General features: G+C 51.0%; 1 protein-coding gene across 1 annotated transcript in view; it reads right to left on the reverse strand.

Moving 5' to 3' along the window:
• Window positions 1–1,240: 1,240 nt before the first annotated feature.
• LOC119446701 (tigger transposable element-derived protein 6-like) overlaps window positions 1,241–21,862 on the reverse strand; it is a 55,037-nt gene continuing 34,415 nt past the window's right edge. Inside the window, exon 4 of the mRNA XM_037711214.2 lies at window positions 1,241–1,431. Coding sequence (XP_037567142.2) covers window positions 1,241–1,431 — 191 coding nt within the window. The remainder of the gene's footprint in view (window positions 1,432–21,862) is intronic.

Genomic DNA, 21,862 nt, shown 5'->3' on the forward strand with positions numbered 1-21,862 from the left:
TTAACAAATACTGGCTTATTACTTGAGCAACCGATGTCATTTGTCGAGAGCCTAGTTTTCCTTGCTTTGAGCAGAAAGGCGTCACGCTTTGAGCGGCTCTAAAATTCCACTATTATGTTTGAACAAGAAGAATCATTCCTGATTTTCACTCTGTGGCAAACATCAATGTCGCTTACGGTTACTGGCTCATTCAGAGCTGTACCTACTTGTTTAAGTATTTCATGCAGATTTTCATTCCTATCCTCCTGTATCCCTTTCATTTGCACATTGCGGTTCCTAGAGTTTACTGCTCCCTATTTGTGATTCTTGATTCATGATCTGCAAGCTTTTTCACTGTTTATCACTTTCTTCTTTCAGCGTTAGGTTATTTTTTAGATGCGAAGCAGCTTATGGTCGGGGCTATGTCACTCTCTCCCTCCCTCCATCCGCCGTGCGGCGTCCACACCCGCACTGCGCATCCTCCTCCCCCTCCTCTCCTTGTCTCATCTCCTCTCCTCTCGACATTCCTCCTCTTCTCTCCGACGTTCCTCTCCTCTCCGGATTGCGTAACGAAGGCAACACCTGCGGCTCCGCGCGCGATAATGCGAAGCAGCTTAGGTTAGAGGCGCGACGGTAGGCGCTGCATACTCCGCTAGGGGCGCCACTGTAGCTCGCGGTATCATGACGCGCGCGCGCACTCCGCTCCTCTCATTCTCCTCCCGCAACGCCGTGATGAATGCCACGGACAGCGCCAGCGTCAACGCCAGTGTCAGCGCCGTGGACAGCTCCGCGGAGAAGAGGGCTCGAGCCGCTGCCACGAAACGGCAGCGGCGACAGGCCGATCTGAAAACTAATGGGAACTTGAGTCCACCCCATGGCTGCTTCACATACTACTCAGGGTTTCCCTACGGGAAGATGGTGTAATTCTTTTTTCGAGCTTCGTTCTCTTTTTGCAGCATATCGTTTTTCACTTTGCTTTCTTCAAATTTCAGACTTAGGAACTCAAGACTTTCTTAGACTTCTCTCAACTCCTTCCTCAGATCACGCTTCATTTTAGATTTAAATTCTTTCATTTCTTTCCTCATATCTTCTTCGAAACGAGTAGACATGGTTAGACAGGGTACCAAACGAGCAGTAGACAATTATGGCAGCGGGAAAGTAGCGAAACGAAAAAAGAAATATATATATATATATATATATATATATATATATATATATATGGGAGTGACATCCAACCTGCGGCGGCAAGAAAGACGTATTTTCAGGCGCGCTCTTGGCTGCCCCCGCTGCTGCCAAGTGGTCGGGCGCACGATGGTGTCCGGCTTATGTAGGCCGCAGTGGACCCTGGTGGCTGTACAGTGATGCGACTCCAGAAGATACTGTTGCCACACCCCCAACGTAGGCACGTGGATCCGCGGCAAGAAGCAGCTGTGGCTTCTTTGATAGGCTGACCTGCGGCGACAAGAAAGACGTATTTTCAGGCGTGCTCTTCGCTGCCCCCGCTGCTGCCATGATGTCGCCATGATGTTCCGTATTAAACCCAAAAGCCATATAAATGAGTGACCCATACACTGTGGGTGCGGAAAAAAGCACGTAATAGTGAGCCGAAAAGGATGGCGGCTTGATGGGCATTATCTTCCCACGCGCTCAATATTCGGGTTAGTTGTAGGTCACGTAATCAAACGCGAGTGGGAAGGAGAGCACGCGTCTTCTCCTCTAGCCCAGCCGTAGCTGTGAATGACTGTGCGCGGTTGACACTTATGCGGCCCGCGTGCCATATCTAATTGTTGGTAATCATTGGTGGGTGCAATGATAAAGGGCGAGCAGGGATGGCTGCTAACTTCGTGCGCGTTGTCTTCCTTGCCGCGCTGTCTTTCCGCGCCCCTACTGTTGCAGAGTTAAGATACAGAGGTCATTGCAGATCAGTGACAGAGGCCGTCTGTAGTGGACATAAAAATAAGCAGATAATGACGATGAATCTCATTTTCGTAGTTGCGGTGAATCGCGCGGCTGTACGAACCGTTCGCCTCCGCTGCCGGCCTTCTTCATAATGCTTGCATTGTGAAAGCGAGTGATCGAGGTTATCTAGTGAGGTATTTACAGGTTTACATGGCCCGTGCATTACACTGCGCTTGCTATTTTGATTTTAGGTGAATGCTTACTACAATTTATATGGCCCCTATAACTAACGTATAGGCTCGTGTAAGGGCCGCACTTTTCTGTCGCGATTTTGACGGGCCTTTCATGGGACCGGGCCATTTAACCTCATTTTTCCAACTACGAGTATAAAATCTGCCCTAAACCTCCGCGTTCGCCTCCTCTCGACATCCAGTAGCGACGCGCGCGAAAGTACGCTGCGCGCAACAATTCGCTGTTGAGCCCGATCAGAATCAGCGCACGGAACGCGATTGCTTCTCCGGTTGGATGTCTTTCTTTTTCAAATATTGGCTGTCAAGTTGGGGGTGCGGCCCTTACACGGGTGCGATTCTGATTTCGAGTGAATCCGGCTTGGCATCATTTCGGTTACTGAGTGCAATTCTATATACAAGGTGTTTCAGCGAACACTTTCAAAAATTTTTAAAGGTTGCCTGTGGCAGACAGCATAATTCTAGTTCATGAGCTGGTCTACTCGAAGAGGCCGACATTAATTGCACAAAAAATTGAAATGCATAATCGACTAATTAACAAAATTAACCAATTAAGTTTTTAGCTAATTACCTTGACCCATATTGCAATTTACAAATTCTAGCCGTAGAGTTCGGATCAACTTGAACTAATTCTCAGGCTGACACCAGTGTCGAGATATTAATTCTCTAACTTTGCGGAGAAATACTTTGGCGTGCCAGTTACTTTCTTAACAAAACGTCGTTTCATGCATCGAAGCGCAAAAGTATGAATATGTATATAAATTATGGGGGTTTACGTGCCAAAACCACGATCTGATTATGAGGCACGCCGTAGTGGAGGACTCTGGAATAATTTAGACCACCTGGGGTTCTTTAACGTCCGCATAAATCGAAGTATACGGGTGTTCTAGCATTTCGCCCCCATCGAAATACAGCCGCCGCGTGGCCGTGATTTGATCCCGCAACCTCATGCCTACCAGTCCAACACCATAGCCACTAAGCAACCACGGCGGGTAAGCACAAAAGTAACTGGAACGCCAACGCATTTCTCCGCAATTTTCGGGACTTAATATCTCTAAACTGGTGCCATCCTGAGAATTAGTTCCTAGTGCATCCGCCTTGCGAACTCCACGGCTAGAATTTATGAATTGCAACATGGGCCATAAGTTAATATGTTAAAAACTAATTGGTGAATTTTTGTTAATTAGTCGATTATATAAAATACACCTTAATCAACTCCAATCCTCCTTAATACACCTTAATCCATCTTAATCGACCTTATACCACCCTAATCCTCCTTCATCCACCTCATTGCACACTAATCCACCTTAATCCTCTTGTCCTGCGACTACAAGAACGCAATAACATATTCGTTGTAAAACAAACACATTCTCACGCACAGTCCAGGATGTGGAAAGCGAGAACGGTCTATTCATCTATATTCTCCTCGGCGATCGCCTGAACGATGTGAAGACATAAATCGTACCGCATTGTAAAGTGCTTGCCAAGACTTGAATACAGCTGCGAACCAGAGTGGTGCACAGCTGAGAGGAATCCAAAACAAGAGAGAGAAGTTCACAGCTATACTTGCGGACAACTCTCTGTGGCAATCAAGGGAAAGCTACGGAGGCAAAGCGCGCACAAGTGAGAGCACTTTTGAAAAGAGTCCCGCGTTTTAATCCACGTTGGTTTAGGCTGGGGAAGAGAAAACAAACAGCTTATTAGCAACCGTTGAATAAGACAGAACACACCACTGAGTGTAAAAGTTTACTTATTTCGCGGCTTTTCCCTTCTGCGTCTGCGCAAACGCGAAACCGTCGCACGTGGAGAATGCGTCGATTCAGCGTCTGTTCCGAGCAACCGAAAGCACTGTCAAACGCTGCCGGACTACTTGGCGCGGTAACACATGTGCGGCATCCACGCGCCTGTAGCTTTCCCTTCATTGTCACAGAAAGTTCTCCGCGAGTATAGTAGAAACATGGAGGCTCGAAGTATTTAATAATGGAGTGACAGGAAATGTCGCTGAAGCCAAAGTATTGACAAGGCCTTGAAGAAGAGAAGTTTCTTTGTCGGAAAGTTGACTTCGGAGACATCCCTCGCGCGACCACTGTCAACCACAGCGAGAGGAGGACACACACGTACTCACGTCTTGTGGAAGACGGGCGTTGGTTACGCGATGATGGCGGAGACCTGAAGACCGAACCTCCTTCTGTGTAGCGTTTGAAGGCCAGAACGCGGAATGGCTACCGTACAAACGCTGGCTCATTCCACAGCTCGTGCTACAGCTCGCGCTCTGCCAGCGGTCACGACGATGGCGATGCGTTTTGCTGGTGTGCAGTCTCAAAACTTCATGTTGGTCGGTTGTTTCTCGGCGAAATGGCGCAAGCCACTCTGCGGCGATGGGCCTTAAATCTGGCGGTGCGCGAGTTCAAGGAAATAAGAATCGTTCAGTATAGTGGACGTGAGAAGGTTGTTGTGTTGTCCAGCGAAATTGCGACTCGTACCCGCGGTAGTCCTCACTGCCGAAACGGGGGAAAAAGAACTGTCAGCCCTTCCACTGGGGTGGAGATGGAAGACCAGCGAAGCTGTACTATGTTGGGAATTATGTATTTCCAATTAGGACTATAAAGATGTGATGGTGTAATTGGTTATTTGAACTATTAAAGGATGAGAAATATATATGATCCGGTGCTTTTCATTTATTTAGTGACCACAGGGACCATGGTATAGTGTACTAGAATATTTTGAGTGGCGCGACCGGCGGCCGTGGAAAGGGCCTTTTTGTGTAGAAAAGTAGCGGCGGTGCTGTAGTCGACCACTCTTGAAAGCGTGGTCCGGCCACGCAGGCGGCTGCTTGCCGGTGCGTTTGCTGAATTACGGCGATTTTCCACGAAAGGAACGTAGAAATTACTGTTTCATCGCAACTGAATCAATGAACTACATTACTGTCCCGGCTACAATTAAGCTGCGCCGGGCCGGGCGTGCACCTGGCACGATCGAAGAGTTTTTTTTTTTTTTTTTTTTTTTTTATGACGCGCAAAATGATTGTAAGACGATTGGTGAAGCGAGCCAATAACCTTATTCTAGAAAACTGTATTATTAACCTGCTGCTTGGAAATTGGATCAAGCGTCGCTATTGGAGCGATCAATGCCCGTCATTCATTTCATTGCCTGCTTAATCATTATAAATTTTCCTGTACAAAACGCATTCTAATGAGCACAGCGGAGTATGTGAGCAGCATTGCAATAACTGCATCGTAACGTGGTAGTGACGGTCGAGAACACAGCAGCAAAACAATGAATGGCAAAACTAACTCTTCAGTGGGCGAACCTGTGCCGAGGAAAACCGGCTACACTCAAAGCACTACGATATCGGTGAACACAGTTCAACATCTGATCAGCGGGTCGAGCGCGTCGACATAAATTCCAAGGTCGATTCACATAGGTCGCGAAGCTTCGGGCGAAAAGCGGTTGAGAACAAATTGTCACTGACATCAGCAAGGGTGGTTATGGGAGCAGCGATTGAAGCGCGACTATGTTTGGGGGGAACAAACATTGGGAAAGAAAAAAGCGTTTTATAAATAAAGAGATACAGAGATAGATTCATTCAACGAAAATACTGTTCCTAATCAATTTTATATACGCGTGAAAAAAGAAGAGAGAATTCTGTTTTACTTGATCATTATCAATAAATTCCTTTTTTCAGCGCCCACCGATAGCGGCGGGCGTTCAAGCCGCTATCACTTGCAATGTAATGCAGCTCTTGAAGTGTGCAGAAAGGCGCGCTCGTAAAGTTCACCTGTTACAATACGCCCCCCTCACATGTTGTGCTTTGCTTGCCGACGTTTGTCTAAATTTGGTGACGCGGGTAGTTTCATTGTTTCTTGGCCTGTTCAGTCCAAAGCAGTAAGTTGCGACGGCCAGATAATTGTTTAATTTAGTTGTTTTCGTGCGACAGCGCTAGCCGACGGGCTTGGCAGCCGACGAAAGGACGAGCACTCTACGCCCAAGCCTCCAAAGATAGTATGTTCTGTGCAGGGATGCGATTTCGACACCCAACGGCTGACCTTTCCCTGCATCGCTTTCCGCGCTGAAAGCTGGGAACGCCCAGTAAGTCGTATGGCGGGGCATTTGAATATACAGCTGTAACGGCAGGCCTCCGAAAACAAATTTCGCGCTTTTGGGAACAAAATGACGTCACTTCTGTTTTAACGGATATGACGTCACATTATTTTTTCTTCCACCGGAAGTGTTCCCTCCTCACACAGATGGCGCTAAGCCCCATGAACCGCCCATGAACCGCCGTGTTTTGAACGTATGGGCTTCTATGGAAGCTTCGCTACCAGGTATATCTACCTTGGAAATTCAACAAGAGGGGACACTCGGAAAACTGGCAACAGGAAACACATCACCATACGTCACGCTACCGTATTTATGCCGAACGTTAGCTGCCGCGAGCATCGAAAAAAAGAAAGTGAGATTAAGTTAACAGACATTGATTTATTTTTTAAATTCTTTGCCGCGAAAACTAAAACGTTTTGCGTATAAATGAACTTACACTTTGCGACTTATTTTTCTTGCCATACCTAGCGACAGGCCAATGACGCGCCAGATGCATGCGTCATCCGCCAGACACTCGACTGAAGCGAGCGAGGACAGCTGCGCGTTCAAGCGCTCGCCCACGGCGACCCGTCTCTCCTTTGTTTTTTTTTTTTTTTTTTTTTTTTTTTTTTAATGTAGCCTGGTTTCTTGAGCTCCCGGCGTATTCTTGCATTCCTTCTGCACTGGGACAAGACAACACTGTGCTGTTGGACTACGGCAAGGTGAGACATTTTGTTTCACAGTCTACGACGCAATAGGCTTACGACACGGGACCGAGACTTAAGACGCAGTTAGCGAAAAACAGCTCGGCCGTCCTGGCGCAGTTAGAGTTAATGAATCGTGCTGGGACATGTTTCCGACGCTTCCTAGGGGATTGTTGTATCTTATTTCGGTTCTGTTGAGGCACACTGGCCGCACAGGGCGCTGTGACGCAGTTAGCGAGAACCAACTCGGCCGTGGTGCGTAGTGTAGTGCATCTTACTAGGAGAAGTTTGTGCCGCTTTCTCTGACGCCAGACACAACCGAAAAGTAATTTCGTTACTTTTTGGGAACTATTGAGGCACGCTGGCCGCGCAGCGCGATATGACGCAGTTAGCGATAAGCAGCTCGGCCGTGGTGACAAAGCTAGTTTGGCGTGCAATGAATCTTCGAGGGACATGTGACGTTTTTTGTGGCCCCGCAACGTCATATACCTTCTTTCGCTGCTCACGCCTCTTGAAAACGCGATGGGCGATTGCCAAGAGTGCTAACATGGGAGTGTGTTGCTGGCGCCAGCAGAACGCGCGAAAGATAACGCCGAGGAACATATCAGAAACTTGCGATTCGAAAATTCCGTCTTCTAAAGCACTGAAAATAGGCTTTGCACGCACGCATTTGTCTTGAGTGCAAGTAGAAGGCATTCTGAGAACGTCTGGCATGGTCCGGCTGGGAGCCTCTGTTGCGGCCGTCTCTGTGTATATAGCGTACCGTCGCGTCGCCCGAGGCCAAGTTTTGGAAACGCGAAGTCGCCCGTGTATTTCTGACGCTTAAGAGCAGGAAATAATGCCCGGAAATGGGGGAATGCTTGGAAATCGGATGTTTTCATATTTATGGTATTGTTTGGGATGAGTCGGGTATTTTCTACGCCATGTATGTAAAAGCGAATTGCTTTTGTTTGTAATCCCGCCCATTCACCGCTTTCGCATGTTTCGCCTCTACACGCAGTATTCCTATGTCTAAATACCAAAATGACACACCCTTGTAATATGCTGTTACATGCTTGTAAGTGTAACATGCTTGTAATTTACTTTTTTTCAGCTGATGCCGTCCGGTTGAGCTTCATACGGGAACTATTGCTTACCTGGGGTCATAACGTTGGATGAACGCACAAAAAGCGCGGAACGAGCTTTTATATAGAGCAAAATAAATATTTCCTCATTTTACAAGGAGACTCAATTACGTCTGCTTTGTGAACTTGCACGAGGCACAGATTCGATGGGACTTGACAAGATCGTTCGCAATCATCTTTACCAAATAATAAACCGATTCCGCACGAAGACCGTGCGCGCTCGAGCAAAAAAAAAAGAACAAAAAAAAACAAAAAAAAACGCAGCCGGCGTGCTAGCTAGCGTTCAAAATGCGCGCGCCCAAAAGCGAAAACTGAAGTTATTGATGCCGACCGCTTGGTGCGCTGCCGTCAATTCTGCCGCTGGGCTCTATGGGAGTGTCCGCTCTTGTTGACTTCCTTTGTCTATGGCGTCGGCTTTTATACACGAGTCTTTCTCTACGCATGAGTCATCGAAGGTTCCAGAGTAATCTCTGGTGCCAGCGTGTCATCCAGAAAGTACTACACAATTCGCGTCGCGCATACATGCAATAAGATTACGCAAGCTTCGGTGACAGCGAATAGAACCGTCGATAACATTCGAGAAACTTCCGATACATGCGTCCTGCGCGCAGTGATAACATTTGTTAGACAGTGAAACGTAAGTCACCCGAGAAAAATAAACGAGTACGCGTTTGAGTATAATTTTTCATTTAGTCGCAATTCTGCCGAAGGCTATTGGTAGATATTGTCTGTAATCAGAATCTTTATTCGAACTGCAAGAAGCTTACCCTTACTTCCTATACCTAAATGCATGCGAAAAAAAAAACACTTTGCTTGGCATCCACTACACCGTCCTTGATGGGGTTTGTTGCATTTTGAAAGAAAACTTCCACATTATCAAAGTGTGGGAAGCTGAATGTTTATTAAAGCTGTCAATCTTTTTCATACAAATATTGCGAAACTAAAACAAAAGCCAAGCACCAAATTTAACTACGTAGTAAACAAAAATGTCACAAATTTTTATACTGCAATAATCTACTACGATATCTACAGCGTGCAAAATTGATGTATTATAGACTGCTCTGAAATACACCCATAATTTCTTTCTTAGCAGGAATTTTCAAAAATGTTGGTAAATATTGTAAATTTCTTCTAAGCTGTACATTATATATAACATTTTTCCGCTCGATATGCTCTAACAGATGCAGTTCACACAACTGCGATGTCTGTTTTTAAAGCAGATTTACAGATTTCTAAGCTTTGTTCCGTTTTTTCTTTAACGCGCTCTCCTTTGTGGGTTTCTGTAAAGAGTGCAGTGTCTGAAATAATAATTTGCTGCACACAGTTGCTTTAAATCAACATTCTCTCTTAAATGCAACAAATTTCGCCATCATTATCAGACGCGAACTGACGCCGTTTCGTGAGTGGCCGCGGTGCCGGTGTTTCATTGGTTAGATATCAAGGCACATTCGGCAAAATGGGGCTCCTGCATGGGGCTCCTGCAAAGTACAAAATATGTTAATAGTCATGGCTAGGTGGCGTATGCCACCGCCCGATTTAAAGGGTTCAGCCTCATCCATCCATCCATCCATCCATAAAAAGCGCCCTCAATCGGAAACTGGGTAGTACCAAGCTCGGTCGTCTGCTTCGGAAAGCACGTTTACAATATGAACCCGCCACTTTCAGTTGTGTTGTACCGCGGACTGCAACGAATATCGGGCGCCGAAGCTTTTTTTCTGGGGTGGCACGCTACGTAAAGGCAAGAAATTATGTAACGCCGAATACGTGTACGCCCTTCAAGAAGTAAACGGCGAAGTTTTAGCGCGCCGTCAATCGCAAGTGAAGCGAGTCACGTACGAAGTTGAACTTCAGGTAAGGTTTGCACGCGGCTAGATTCAGGCGCACAAACGCGAGGAAATGCTTGCTATAAATGAATTCACAGCAGCTATAAGCAGACATAATGTGTACGGAACTGCTCGAGCGCACGACGGTACGCGCCGCGACGGCAGCGGTCTTTCAACATGCCGCGATGTACGAACTGCTCGAGCGCACGACGGTACGCGCCGCGACGGCAGCGGTCATTAAGCTTGCTGCGATATACGAACTGCTCGAGCGCACGACGGTACGCGCCGCGACGGCAGCGGTCTTTCAACATGCCGCGATATACGAACTGCTCGAGCGCACGACGGTACGCGCCGCGACAAGCCGCCGACATGGCATACCAAGTCGAAGGCGTCTCCATCACCCCTGCTGAGCTAGAAGCCGACTCACGATGGATCCGTGGCGTGAAAGCACACCGTGCAGCCGCGGCCCACCAGGCCATCGCCTCAACGCCGCCTGCCTCGCCCCCATCCAAGACCCCTACTCCACCGCCAGCCATCACCCCCAGCACTACCACTCTCCGTCGTCACGCTCCCCTCCCTCGTCTCCCAGCAGAGGACTTCAAAATCGTTTTCAGACCGGGAGGGGGGCTTGACCTCCGCACTACCACTAACGGAGCCCTGCTACAAATCCTCTGCACGCTTGCCACCATCGACTATGCCACCGCCCGCACCGCCGACCGTGTACGGATCAATCCGTACAACAACTCCCTGACTATCAGCACCCCATCTGAACCCCGCGCTCGTCTCTACCTTCGGGTATCGGAACTCCGCCTGAGTCCCACCTCTTACTCCCTGCGTGCCTACATGGCAGCACCCGACAACGCCCTCCACGGCATTATATACAACGCCGTGGACTCCCAAACCCAGGACGAGATCGTCCAAGATCTACATGCCATGAATGTCAACACCCCCTACGCCATCGCCGACGCACGCCAGATGGGGCGCTCGCAATCTATCCTCATCACCTTCGTCGGCACTACAACACTCCCCAGTGCCATCGTCTTCAACTGCGGGATCTACCGCTGCCACCCGTTCCGCCCGAAAGCCGAGGCCTGCACTAACTGCTGGGCTCCCGGCCACCGCGCGGATGTGTGCACGAAGCCCAAATCCACCCTCTGTCACCGCTGCGGCCAGGCTCACAAGGCAGTCGAGCCCCCGACCTGCGTCCCCTGCTGCATCTTGTGCAGGGGAGCCCACGGCACGGGCTCGCGTCCGTGCAAGCTCCGGTTCGACCGGAACGGCCCGTCGTCACCTCCGGCCACCTCTAAGCCTCAGCCTCCCCCACCAGCGCCACCCACCGGGCCCATCCACAAGACCTCTCGGCCTTCCCGCCGCCGCTCTCCCTCCCGTGGTGCCCGGTCTGCCAGCCGCCACCGCTCCGTCTCCTTCCCGCCTCTGCCCAGGTCCGAGGCGTCCACCGCCCCCACCACCACATCACCGGTAAGCTGGAAATCGCAGCCTCACACGTCGGACCCCCAAACCGCGGCCCTCAAGGGTACTATCGCTGCCCAGCAGCTACAAATTCAGGAGCTGTCGCGCCAGTTGCAGGCCGCGCTAGCGCGTCTGTCCTCCCCCGCTCCTTCTCCTCCTCCTTGCCCAGCTACCGCACCTTCACAAACGCCGCCTCAGCTGGGGCCAGCAGAGGAGACAATGAACACGGCACCCTCGGCTGCGTCATCGCGCGCCTCCTCTCCCACCCGCCACCCCCCGCACAAACGCCCATCACCCTCTTCCGATGACGTAGCACCCGAGCGTGACATCGTTCGCAAAACAACCTCCTTCTTGGAGGCGTTTGAGCAGCGCGTCATGGCGCGCTTCGTGCGACTTGAGGAGCGCATCGCCAGTGTCGACAACCGCGTGGCCACCATCGAATCCCACCTTACCGCCCTAGACACCAGGGTCGCGGTCCTAGAGGCCCGCCAGAGCGCGACTGAGGCCACCCTCGCGCACCTCTCGCTCCCCGCCCCCCTCCCCCCGGCACCTACCCCAACTCCGTCCGGTGACCCCGCCATCCATCATGGCCAGACACCCCCCGCACCTTAATCTCTGGCAGTGGAACTGTCGGGGGTTCCGCGGCAAGCGGAGCACCCTGCAGCTCCACCTCCAGAACATCCCTCCCGACACTCTCCCCTCTGTCCTAGCACTCCAAGAACCCCTAGCTCCCGTGAAGCTGCGCGACTACACCTCCTTTCATCCTTCTTCTGAGACCCACCCAAACGTTGCCACCCTGGTGCACCGTAACCTTGCTGCCGTGCTGCACCAGCTGGACGTTTCAGGCTGTGCCCATCTCCTCCTCGAAATCCTTCCCCGCCGTCGCACTGAGGCAAGCCTCTTTGTTCTCAATGTGTACAGCCCTCCCAAATCCCCTTCAGCCCCTCTACTCCTCGTCCTCCGCAAAGCGCTCTCCTGCGCTGGCCGCAACGCCATGGTCGTTCTGGGCGATTTCAACGCACCTCATACTAGCTGGGGCTACCCCCAGAACACCCGCAAGGGCCACTCGCTCTGGACTTTCATCCACAATGAATGTCTTTCCGTCCTTAATGACTTCGCTCGCCCCACCAGGATCGGATCCAGTGTCCAACGAGACACCAATCCGGACCTTACCCTGGCCAAAAATGTAGCCGATCCGACCTGGTCTAATACGGGAGTCTCCTTCGGTAGCGATCACTACATCCTCTGCACCACTTTCCCTCTCCCCTCCCTTGCTCGCACCTCTACTCGTCTCACCCAGATAGTTGACTGGGACCGCTTCCGTTCCACTCGTCTTTCTACTTCCTCCTCTGCTCCTATCATCGATCTCTCTGCCTGGACTGAGGCCCTTTTGGCAGACGTCCATGCTGCCACATCCACACTCCCTGCAGCACCACACTCCACCACGGCAGACAGCCGTCTACTGCACCTTTGGGAGGCCTATCACGCTGTCCACCGCCGGTGGCAGGCTCAGAAACACAATCGCCGCCTGCGCCTCCGTTTGGCCCGGCTCGCGTCGGACATGGAGGAGCACTGCTCCTCTCTTCTTCGACAACAGTGGGGCCAGACATGCAACCGCATGGCCGGCAACCTGGGTCTCCGCGACACGTGGTCACTTCTCAGGGTGCTGCTAGACCCTACACACACCAAAGCTTCCCAGCGCAAGGATATATCCCATCTCCTTCACTCCTCCCCACTCACCGATACTGACTTCCTGGCGGCCCTCCGGGACCGCTACCTCTGCACCGACCCCCCTACAACTCTTCCCGCCTACACCGGTTCCCCCAACCCTGACCTTGAGGCGGACATCTCCCTGGGAGAGGTTCATGCGGCGCTACTCACGCTCCGCACCACTTCGGCCCCGGGGGCGGACCGCATCACTAACAAGGCACTCCGAAACCTAGATACCCCCTCCCTCGAAGCCCTTACTGACCTTCTCAATGAGCATTGGCAGGCTGGTACTCTTCCTTCCTCCTGGACCCATGCACGTGTCTCTTTCATCCCCAAACCCGGTAAACCTATTGCCCTCGAGCACCTCCGCCCCATCTCTCTCACCTCCTGTCTCGGCAAGCTGTTCGAGCACGTCATCCTGGCTCGCCTCCAGACCTATCTGGATCATCATGACCTATATCCGGACTCTATGTTCGGCTTTCGTCCCCAGTTGTCCACCCAGGATGTCATGCTCCAGCTTTCCGAGGATGTCCTACACCCCTCCCACCACAAACGCGCTCGAGCTATCCTGGCGCTGGACCTTACCAAAGCATTCGACAATGTACACCACACCGCCATTTTGGACGCTCTCTCCTCCCTTCATGTCGGACCCCGTGTCCATGCTTACGTGACCGCTTTCCTCGTCCACCGCACAGCCGAGATCTCGTACGGCCCACTTTCTTCTCCTTCTTTCTCCCTTGGCAACAAGGGTACTCCCCAAGGCTCTGTCTTGTCCCTTCTTCTGTTTAACGTCACCCTCTTCCCGCTGGCACGTGCACTACGCACTATCCCAGCTCTGTCTCATGCTTTCTACGCCGATGACATCACCCTATGGGTGACCACCGGCAATCTTGGCGACATGGAGACCACTCTCCAGGCGGGCGTGGACGCGGTGGCGACTCACGCCCGGTCTGTCGGGTTGAGCTGCTCCCCGGCCTAATCGGAGCTTTTGCTCTTTCTGCCTCGGGGGATGGCCCCCCTGTCGCCTTCTCCACTCACAGTCTCCCTTGACGGCACACCCATTCCCCTCGTCTCTACTCTCCGCATTCTCGGACTCTTTCATCATCATCATTTATTGTCCCTTAAAGACCCCTTTCAGGGTATTACATAAGGGGGGGGGGGCGAAAGGCATCAATAAACACTACAGTCATTATTATACAATGGTTCAGTGGTAAGCAATGATACAAATGACTAGTTACCCAAACAATCGCAAACAAACAAAAACAAAACAGGTAGCACAATCGGCAGTAAAAGAGGCAGCACAACCGGCAGTACAACAGAACAGTACAAAAGGGAGAAAGTAGGGTAACAGCGCAGTGGTGGTAAGTTAAGGGTTTAAGTAACATGACAATAGGTGCCTAAATTTATCTGAATCACGCTCATGTACTATGTCATCGGGTAACGCGTTCCATAGTTCAATAACGGTAGGTAAGAAAGATTTGTTAAATGAATTAGTGGTCCCGTGTAAGCGTTGTAGACTCAGGTTGTTGAACAAACGGTGAGAAGTGCGGTTGGGTGGAAGTAAAAATGTGTTCCTAAGGTGTGGGAAGTTATAATACAGTTTGTGGAAAAGGCAAAGTTGTGAAATCTTCCTACGAAGTATTAGACTAGGGATGGTGAGGGATGACTTAATGCCACTTATACTCACATGCCGGTCATAGTTTGAAGCAATAAACCGTGCCGCGCGATTCTGCACTGCTTCAAGCGAGTTAATAAGGTAAGACTGGTGGGGATTCCAAATTGCGGAGGCATACTCAAGTTTTGTCCGAATAAACGTTTCATAGGCGAGCTTACGTACGGGAACAGGAGAAGGAAAAATCGATCTTTTAAGGAGGCCAAGTGATTTGGAGCAGTCCTTTATAAGATTCGTTATGTGTGCACACCACGTAAGTTGATTAGTGATTGTAACACCGAGGTAACGGTAAGAGTCAACTTGAGTGAGGGCGGAAGAGTTAATAGAATACGGGTGGTTAATGATTTGCCGCTTGCGAGTTACACACATGTACTGGCATTTAGAAGTGTTGAGGGACATAAGCCAAAGCGAGCACCAATTTACTATTTTGTTTAAGTCTTCCTGGAGTATTAGTTGGTCATTCTGAGAGGATATGCGCCGATACAGGACACAGTCATCAGCGAATAACCGGATTGACGAAAGAATGCTGTTAGGGAGGTCATTTATAAAAATTAGAAACAGAAGTGGCCCAAGCACGGAGCCCTGTGGAACACCTGACAAAACTGGACTACTTGACGACTTATAGTTATCGATGACAGTGAACTGTGAGCGGTTTGTAAGAAAGCATTCAATCCAGGACAATACAAGGGGGTCGAGTTTAAGGCAAGCAAGTTTCGCTGTTAGACGACGATGGGCGACACGATCGAACGCTTTTGCAAAGTCAAGATAGATAACATCAGTTTGAAAACGGGAATCGAGGTGAAGGTGAAGGTCTGTGGTGAATTCGAACAGTTGTGTTTCACATGAGCGACCTCGTCTAAAACCATGCTGATTGGGAAAGAAAAATGAATGCTTATCTAGATGAGATGAAATGTTGGAATACAATATATGCTCTAGAAGTTTACAAGGTATGCAGGTTAAGGATATAGGGCGATAGTTACATGGGTTGGAACGGCTACCGGTTTTGTGTATAGGTACGACATGGCTGATCTTCCAGTCACTCGGAGTAGTGGAATGGGCGATGGATTGAGTAAAAATCAATTGTAGGAAGCGGCTAGATTGCCATTTGGTGCCTTTTAAGGCTTTAGCCGTTATGCCATCTGGGCCTGGCGCACTGGAAAGTTTAAGGTTATCGATTAAATTCGAGATACCTTGAGTAGTTATAATAACAGCCGGCATTTCTGAGTAATGAGTAGCTGGCAAGGTAGGAATATTGGTAGGAGGTTCATGAGTGTGTACCGAGCAAAAATAAGAGTTCATGACATCGGGACTCTGATCCCCTGGGACAGGTGACCCATCTGGGTTGATCAACGCGATCCCATGACATGAAGTACGTTTAAGTGATGATGAGTTCCAGAATTTGCGAGGGTTATCACGCAGAATGCCCAGCAGATCCTGGTGGAAATATTTGCGTTTAGATTGCCTCAGCAAACTTGTGTATTCCCGAAGTACCGTAAAGTATTTTTCCCATTTTTGCGGATTGTTACGTCGTTTGAGTTCGCGGAAAATGCGCTTTTTTTTTCTAGATAGTTTTCTAAGGCTGTTCGAGTACCAGGGCCTGCTGGCATCACCACGAATACGCACAAGAGGAACATAAGCATCAATAAGAGACAGAAGTTTGTGTTTATAAAGTAACCAGTTTTGCTCAACTGTTCTGGAAGAGGCTAATTGATGGAAGTCTACAAAGAAGGATTCAAGTTGATTGTTAATTTCGGGAAAGTTTGCTTTGTTGTAATCTCGGATATATTTAGTAGACGGCTGGCGTGCAGGGAGCTCAATAGCTATGTTAAAAAACAGGATGTTATGGTCGCTAACACCTTTAACATACTGTAAAGAATTAATTAGTTCCTTTTTGGTAGAAAGAACTAAATCAAGAATGTTAGTGCTGCGAGTAGGTCTGGTAACTACTTGACTAAGACTGTACATGAGAACTATTTCTAAGAAATCTTTGGATGCTCGGGACGTTGCCGTGCAGTTTTCCCAGTCAATATCCGGAAAGTTAAAATCACCACATAGCACGAGATTAGCACGAGGAAAGCGGGTGGTTAGATGGGATACGATGGAATTAAGTTCGTTCGTAAATGAAGTGTCGCAATCAGGAGCACGGTAACAAGAAATCAATATGGTCGTGCTTGTCGGTAGTACTATCTTGAGGCAAAGGATCTCATGGTTACTCTCAATAGATAAGCGAGAAGAGACCAGCCACTGTTTAACAAATACCAAGACCCCACCCCCGCGACGACCGGTCCTATCGCGCCTATAAACAGTATACGATGTGTTGTTCAGAAGCTCGTGGTCCTCGATATCAGAGTTTAGCCATGACTCTGTGATAACAACAACGTCAGTGTCATCATCTGAGATAATAGTTTCCAGAGTTTCCTTTTTCGGCATGAAGCTTCGAGTATTAGTTAACATAACTTTCATCGTGTGAAACGTGGGGCTTCTTGGTAGCGCATGGCAGGCTAGGGTGGGGTGGGAAAGTGAAAGATTTGCGATTCGAGTTGATGGCTACTTTTTTAGTTCTTTGACTGAATCAGACTCAGCGTCATAGACAAACTGTTTGTTATCCATGATGAGCCTGTCAAAACGGATCTTAAATTGGGAGTCCGTTTGTATACCAAAGGAATACAACTTCTTCCGGGCTGTGCGCACGCGCGCAGAGAAATCCTCTCGAATCGCAAAGGAGGAGCCTTTAAGTTTCGAGGCTGCAAGAAGGATGGCGGTTTTATCTTTGAAACGTGCGAATTTGACGATGATCGGGCGATTTTTGTTTTGCTGGAAGTGACATAGTCTGTGTGCGCGCTCTAAATCAGTCGCAGCAATGGGAATGTTAAGCTTCTCCGACAAGAATGAGGTTACATGCAATTCTGATTGCGCCCAGCTTTCGTTGTTAGCATCGGGAATTCCCAAGAACAGCAGGTTACAACGTCTCTGTCGATTTTCGGCGTCGTCACACTTTTCCGCCAGAACTTTTAATTGGCAACCTAGATTAGCGACGCAATCACTTGTGCCATAAGAAGGCTGTGAGCGCAGAGACTGGACTTCATCAACTCTTTTTTCTAAGATGTCAACTCGAGCAGAAAGTGCACTGATCGAAGCTTCAATGTTAGTTTGGGAAGTACGGATTAGCGCGAGTTCATTTATCACGGTGCTTTGAGAAGATTCTAAACGAGATAGTGCGTTCAAAATAGATTCTAACGATGAAGCAGAGACGGTGTCAGGGCCGGGGTTTAATTCTACGTCACCTGCCAGTACAAGCAGAAGAGATGCAATGTGAAAAGTAAGGTAGCAGGAATAAAACAACTTGCACAATTGATTGCGACAACTATCTATCAGCTCAGGGGGGCACGACACCGCAATTAGAAAAGGGTCATTAGAACGGAAGCAACTTGCGTTTGCAAGGTAACTAACCTGCAGAAAAAATGGCAGTTGCATGACCTTGTTCCGTACGGTGGCGTGCCCCAGCTGGCCGAGAAACGGTGGCGGAATAAGTAGTAGCTGGGGCGGGGCTGCCGTGCTGATAGTGCAGCCAGGTTGCCAGGTGGGAAATGCTTTTGTACCCAGGAACGGAGGGATATTGGTAAGTCGATGATCAGCTTCGGTTTGGACGGGAACGAACTCCGGTTGAGATGGCAGGTTGCGAAGAAGCGTCCAGGTTTCCTCGCTACGCTCGAAGCAGAGGGGCATAGGGGCGATGGCCCATAGGAGGGCGGCCTGCAGAAAAAATGGCAGTTGCATGACCTTGTTCCGTACGGTGGCGTGCCCCAGCTGGCCGAGAAACGGTGGCGGAATAAGTAGTAGCTGGGGCGGGGCTGCCGTGCTGATAGTGCAGCCAGGTTGCCAGGTGGGAAATGCTTTTGTACCCAGGAACGGAGGGATATTGGTAAGTCGATGATCAGCTTCGGTTTGGACGGGAACGAACTCCGGTTGAGATGGCAGGTTGCGAAGAAGCGTCCAGGTTTCCTCGCTACGCTCGAAGCAGAGGGGCATAGGGGCGATGGCCCATAGGAGGGCGGCCTGCAGAAAAAATGGCAGTTGCATGACCTTGTTCCGTACGGTGGCGTGCCCCCCCCCCCTTCTTCAGTCCAATGGCAAGCACACCACCCTCATCACTCGACTCACAAACACTGTACACCAGACCATCCGCCTAATACGCCGCATTGCCAACCGTCACCACGGCATGCGCGAACACGACCTCCGCCGCCTAGTCCAGGCCTTCGTTCTCAGCCGCTTCATCTATTCTCTTCCGTATATTTTCCTTTCACGCACCGAGGAAGACAAAGTCAACAGCCTCATTCGTCAGGCATATAAGTCGGCCCTGTCTCTTCCCACATCTACTTCAACGGCTCGGTTACTGTCGATGGGCGTCCACAACTCCCTTACAGAGCTGACGGAGGCCCATCGCACGGCCCAGCTCCTCCGTCTCTCCCGCACTCGGCCTGGTCGCGCACTTCTCTCTACCCTTAAACTCTCCCCTCTTACCCCTCTTCCCACCTCACTGCCCATCCCTTCCCACGTCTACTCCCTGCTAACCGTTAATCCCCTCCCTAAGAATATGCACCCTGAACACCACCCGTCCCGTAGAGCAGCGCGAGCCTCCCCGCGCTCTGGCGTCAGTACGAACGGCAACCCGCCGTGGCTTACGTGGATGCCGCCCCGTACCGCCACTACCCAGCCCATGCCCTTGCAGTCACTGACAACTCTTTTCGACCCACTCTTACTGCCTCAGTATACACTTCGACCTAGGTCGAGGCCGAAGAGGCAGCTATTGCCCTTGCCATCACGCAAACCTCCGCGGAATACATTTTCAGTGATTCCAAGCCTGCAGTCTACAACTACGCGGTTGGACGGGTGGCATCCCCGGCCTCCGGTATCTTGCGTTCCGACACTGTTCCCTCTCGCCCAATCCAAATCATCTGGGTGCCCGCTCACGCGGCCCATCCTGGCAACGAGGCGGCCAATTCCATCGCTCGCGATTCGACTGACCGAGCAAGCCCGCCCCCGCCGGGAATGGATACGCGCGATGCGCTCCTCACGTACCACGATATCACCTTGCACTACCGCCTATCTCGTCTCACCTTCCCCCCACCGCACAAATCCCTTTCCCAGCACCACCAACACTTGTGGCGCCACCTTCAGGCCCACACCTTTCTTACTCCTGCACGTCTTGCCCTCTTCCACCCCGGGACGTACTCGCCGGCCTGCCGCTTATGTGACAGCTCCCGCGCCGATTACGATCACATCTTATTCTCCTGCCCGGCACACTTGCCCCCTGCCTCTTGGCACCTAACCAGTCCGCAGCAGTGGGAGGCTGCTTTGTCCAGCACCGAGCCGGATCTCCAACTCCGGCTGGTGACCTGGGCAGAGGACGTCGCGACTAGGCACGGCCTGGACGCCACAACCGGCAGCCTGAAGGCCGCCCACAACGCTGCTTTTTAATTTTCATTACTTCGGGCCTTCTCAATAAAAGTTTTCCACCACCACCACCACGGCAGCGGTCATTCAGCTTGCTGCGATATACGAACTGCTCGAGCGCACGACGGTACGCGCCGCGACGGCAGCGGTCTTTCAACATGCCGCGATGTACGAACTGCTCGAGCGCACGACGGTACGCGCCGCGACGGCAGCGGTCATTCAGCTTGCTGCGATATACGAACTGCTCGAGCGCACGACGGTACGCGCCGCGGCGGCAGCGGTCTTTCAACATGCCGCGATGTACGAACTGCTCGAGCGCACGACGGTACGCGCCGCGACGGCAGCGGTCTTTCAACATGCCGCGATGTACGAACTGCTCGAGCGCACGACGGTACGCGCCGCGACGGCAGCGGTCATTCAGCTTGCTGCGATATACGAACTGCTCGAGCGCACGACGGTACGCGCCGCGACGGCAGCGGTCTTTCAACATGCTGCGATATACGAACTGCTCGAGCGCACGACGGTACGCGCCGCGACGGCAGCGGTCTTTCAACATGCCGCGATGTACGAACTGCTCGAGCGCACGACGGTACGCGCCGCGACGGCAGCGGTCATTCAGCTTGCCGCGATGTACGAACTGCTCGAGCGCACGACGGTACGCGCCGCGACGGCAGCGGTCATTCAGCTTGCTGCGATATACGAACTGCTCGAGCGCACGACGGTACGCGCCGCGACGGCAGCGGTCTTTCAACATGCCGCGATGTACGAACTGCTCGAGCGCACGACGGTACGCGCCGCAACGGCAGCGGTCATTCAGCTTGCCGCGATGTACGAACTGCTCGAGCGCACGACGGTACGCGCCGCGACGGCAGCGGTCTTTCAACATGCCGCGATGTACGAACTGCTCGAGCGCACGACGGTACGCGCCGCGACGGCAGCGGTCATTGAGCTTGCTGCGATCGAACTGCTCGAGCGCACGATCGTACGCGCCGCGACGGCACCGCTCCTTCAGCATGCCGCGAAACGGCGGGCCTCCTGCAATATTTGTTGACTGCATGCCACTAAACAAGTAGTCATGACTGCGCTGTTGTAACGGCCATCTGTCCCTTTAGCAACTTATGAATAACTGATGCAATGCGTATGAGCTCGCAGTAACGTACTGCGTGCGAATCGCGCTGCAGCGCGAGCTCGTGCGCTGCTCGCTTAATGTAGCTTTTAATGACAGTGCTCGAACATCGATGGGCTGTAATCAATACTGCCTTGCTGCGCTAGAGTGACCTAGAATATGGGAGAGTGTCCAAAGCGCAGCGCGAATGCATGGGAGGAGCGAGGACCTTTTTGTGTGAACTCCCGCGCCGCGGCGCTGCTGTACCGGACCCGTGCAACTGAATGATGAAGCGATTAGCGTGTACGCCTTGACCGAAACGCATCTACGAGATTTGGAGCAGCCGCCTGTTATTGACAACTTTGTATGGGAAGGGTGCAACAGAATGACCGGGTCAAGGAAAGGCGGAGGCGTAGGCGTACTAATTAGGCGAGGTCTGAAGTGGCGAAGGGTAAACGAGACATGTAAAGAGCATTTATGGATTAGTGGTACATGGCAAGGTAAAAAGACGTGGCTGGGAGTAGCTTACCTATGGACAGGTAGTGATAGCAGGGAAAAAAATAAGGAATTGGTCGATTGCATTAGAAGCGATAT

Source organism: Dermacentor silvarum, chromosome 1 (genome assembly GCF_013339745.2).
Source record: "Dermacentor silvarum isolate Dsil-2018 chromosome 1, BIME_Dsil_1.4, whole genome shotgun sequence".
Taxonomy (NCBI): domain Eukaryota; kingdom Metazoa; phylum Arthropoda; class Arachnida; order Ixodida; family Ixodidae; genus Dermacentor; species Dermacentor silvarum.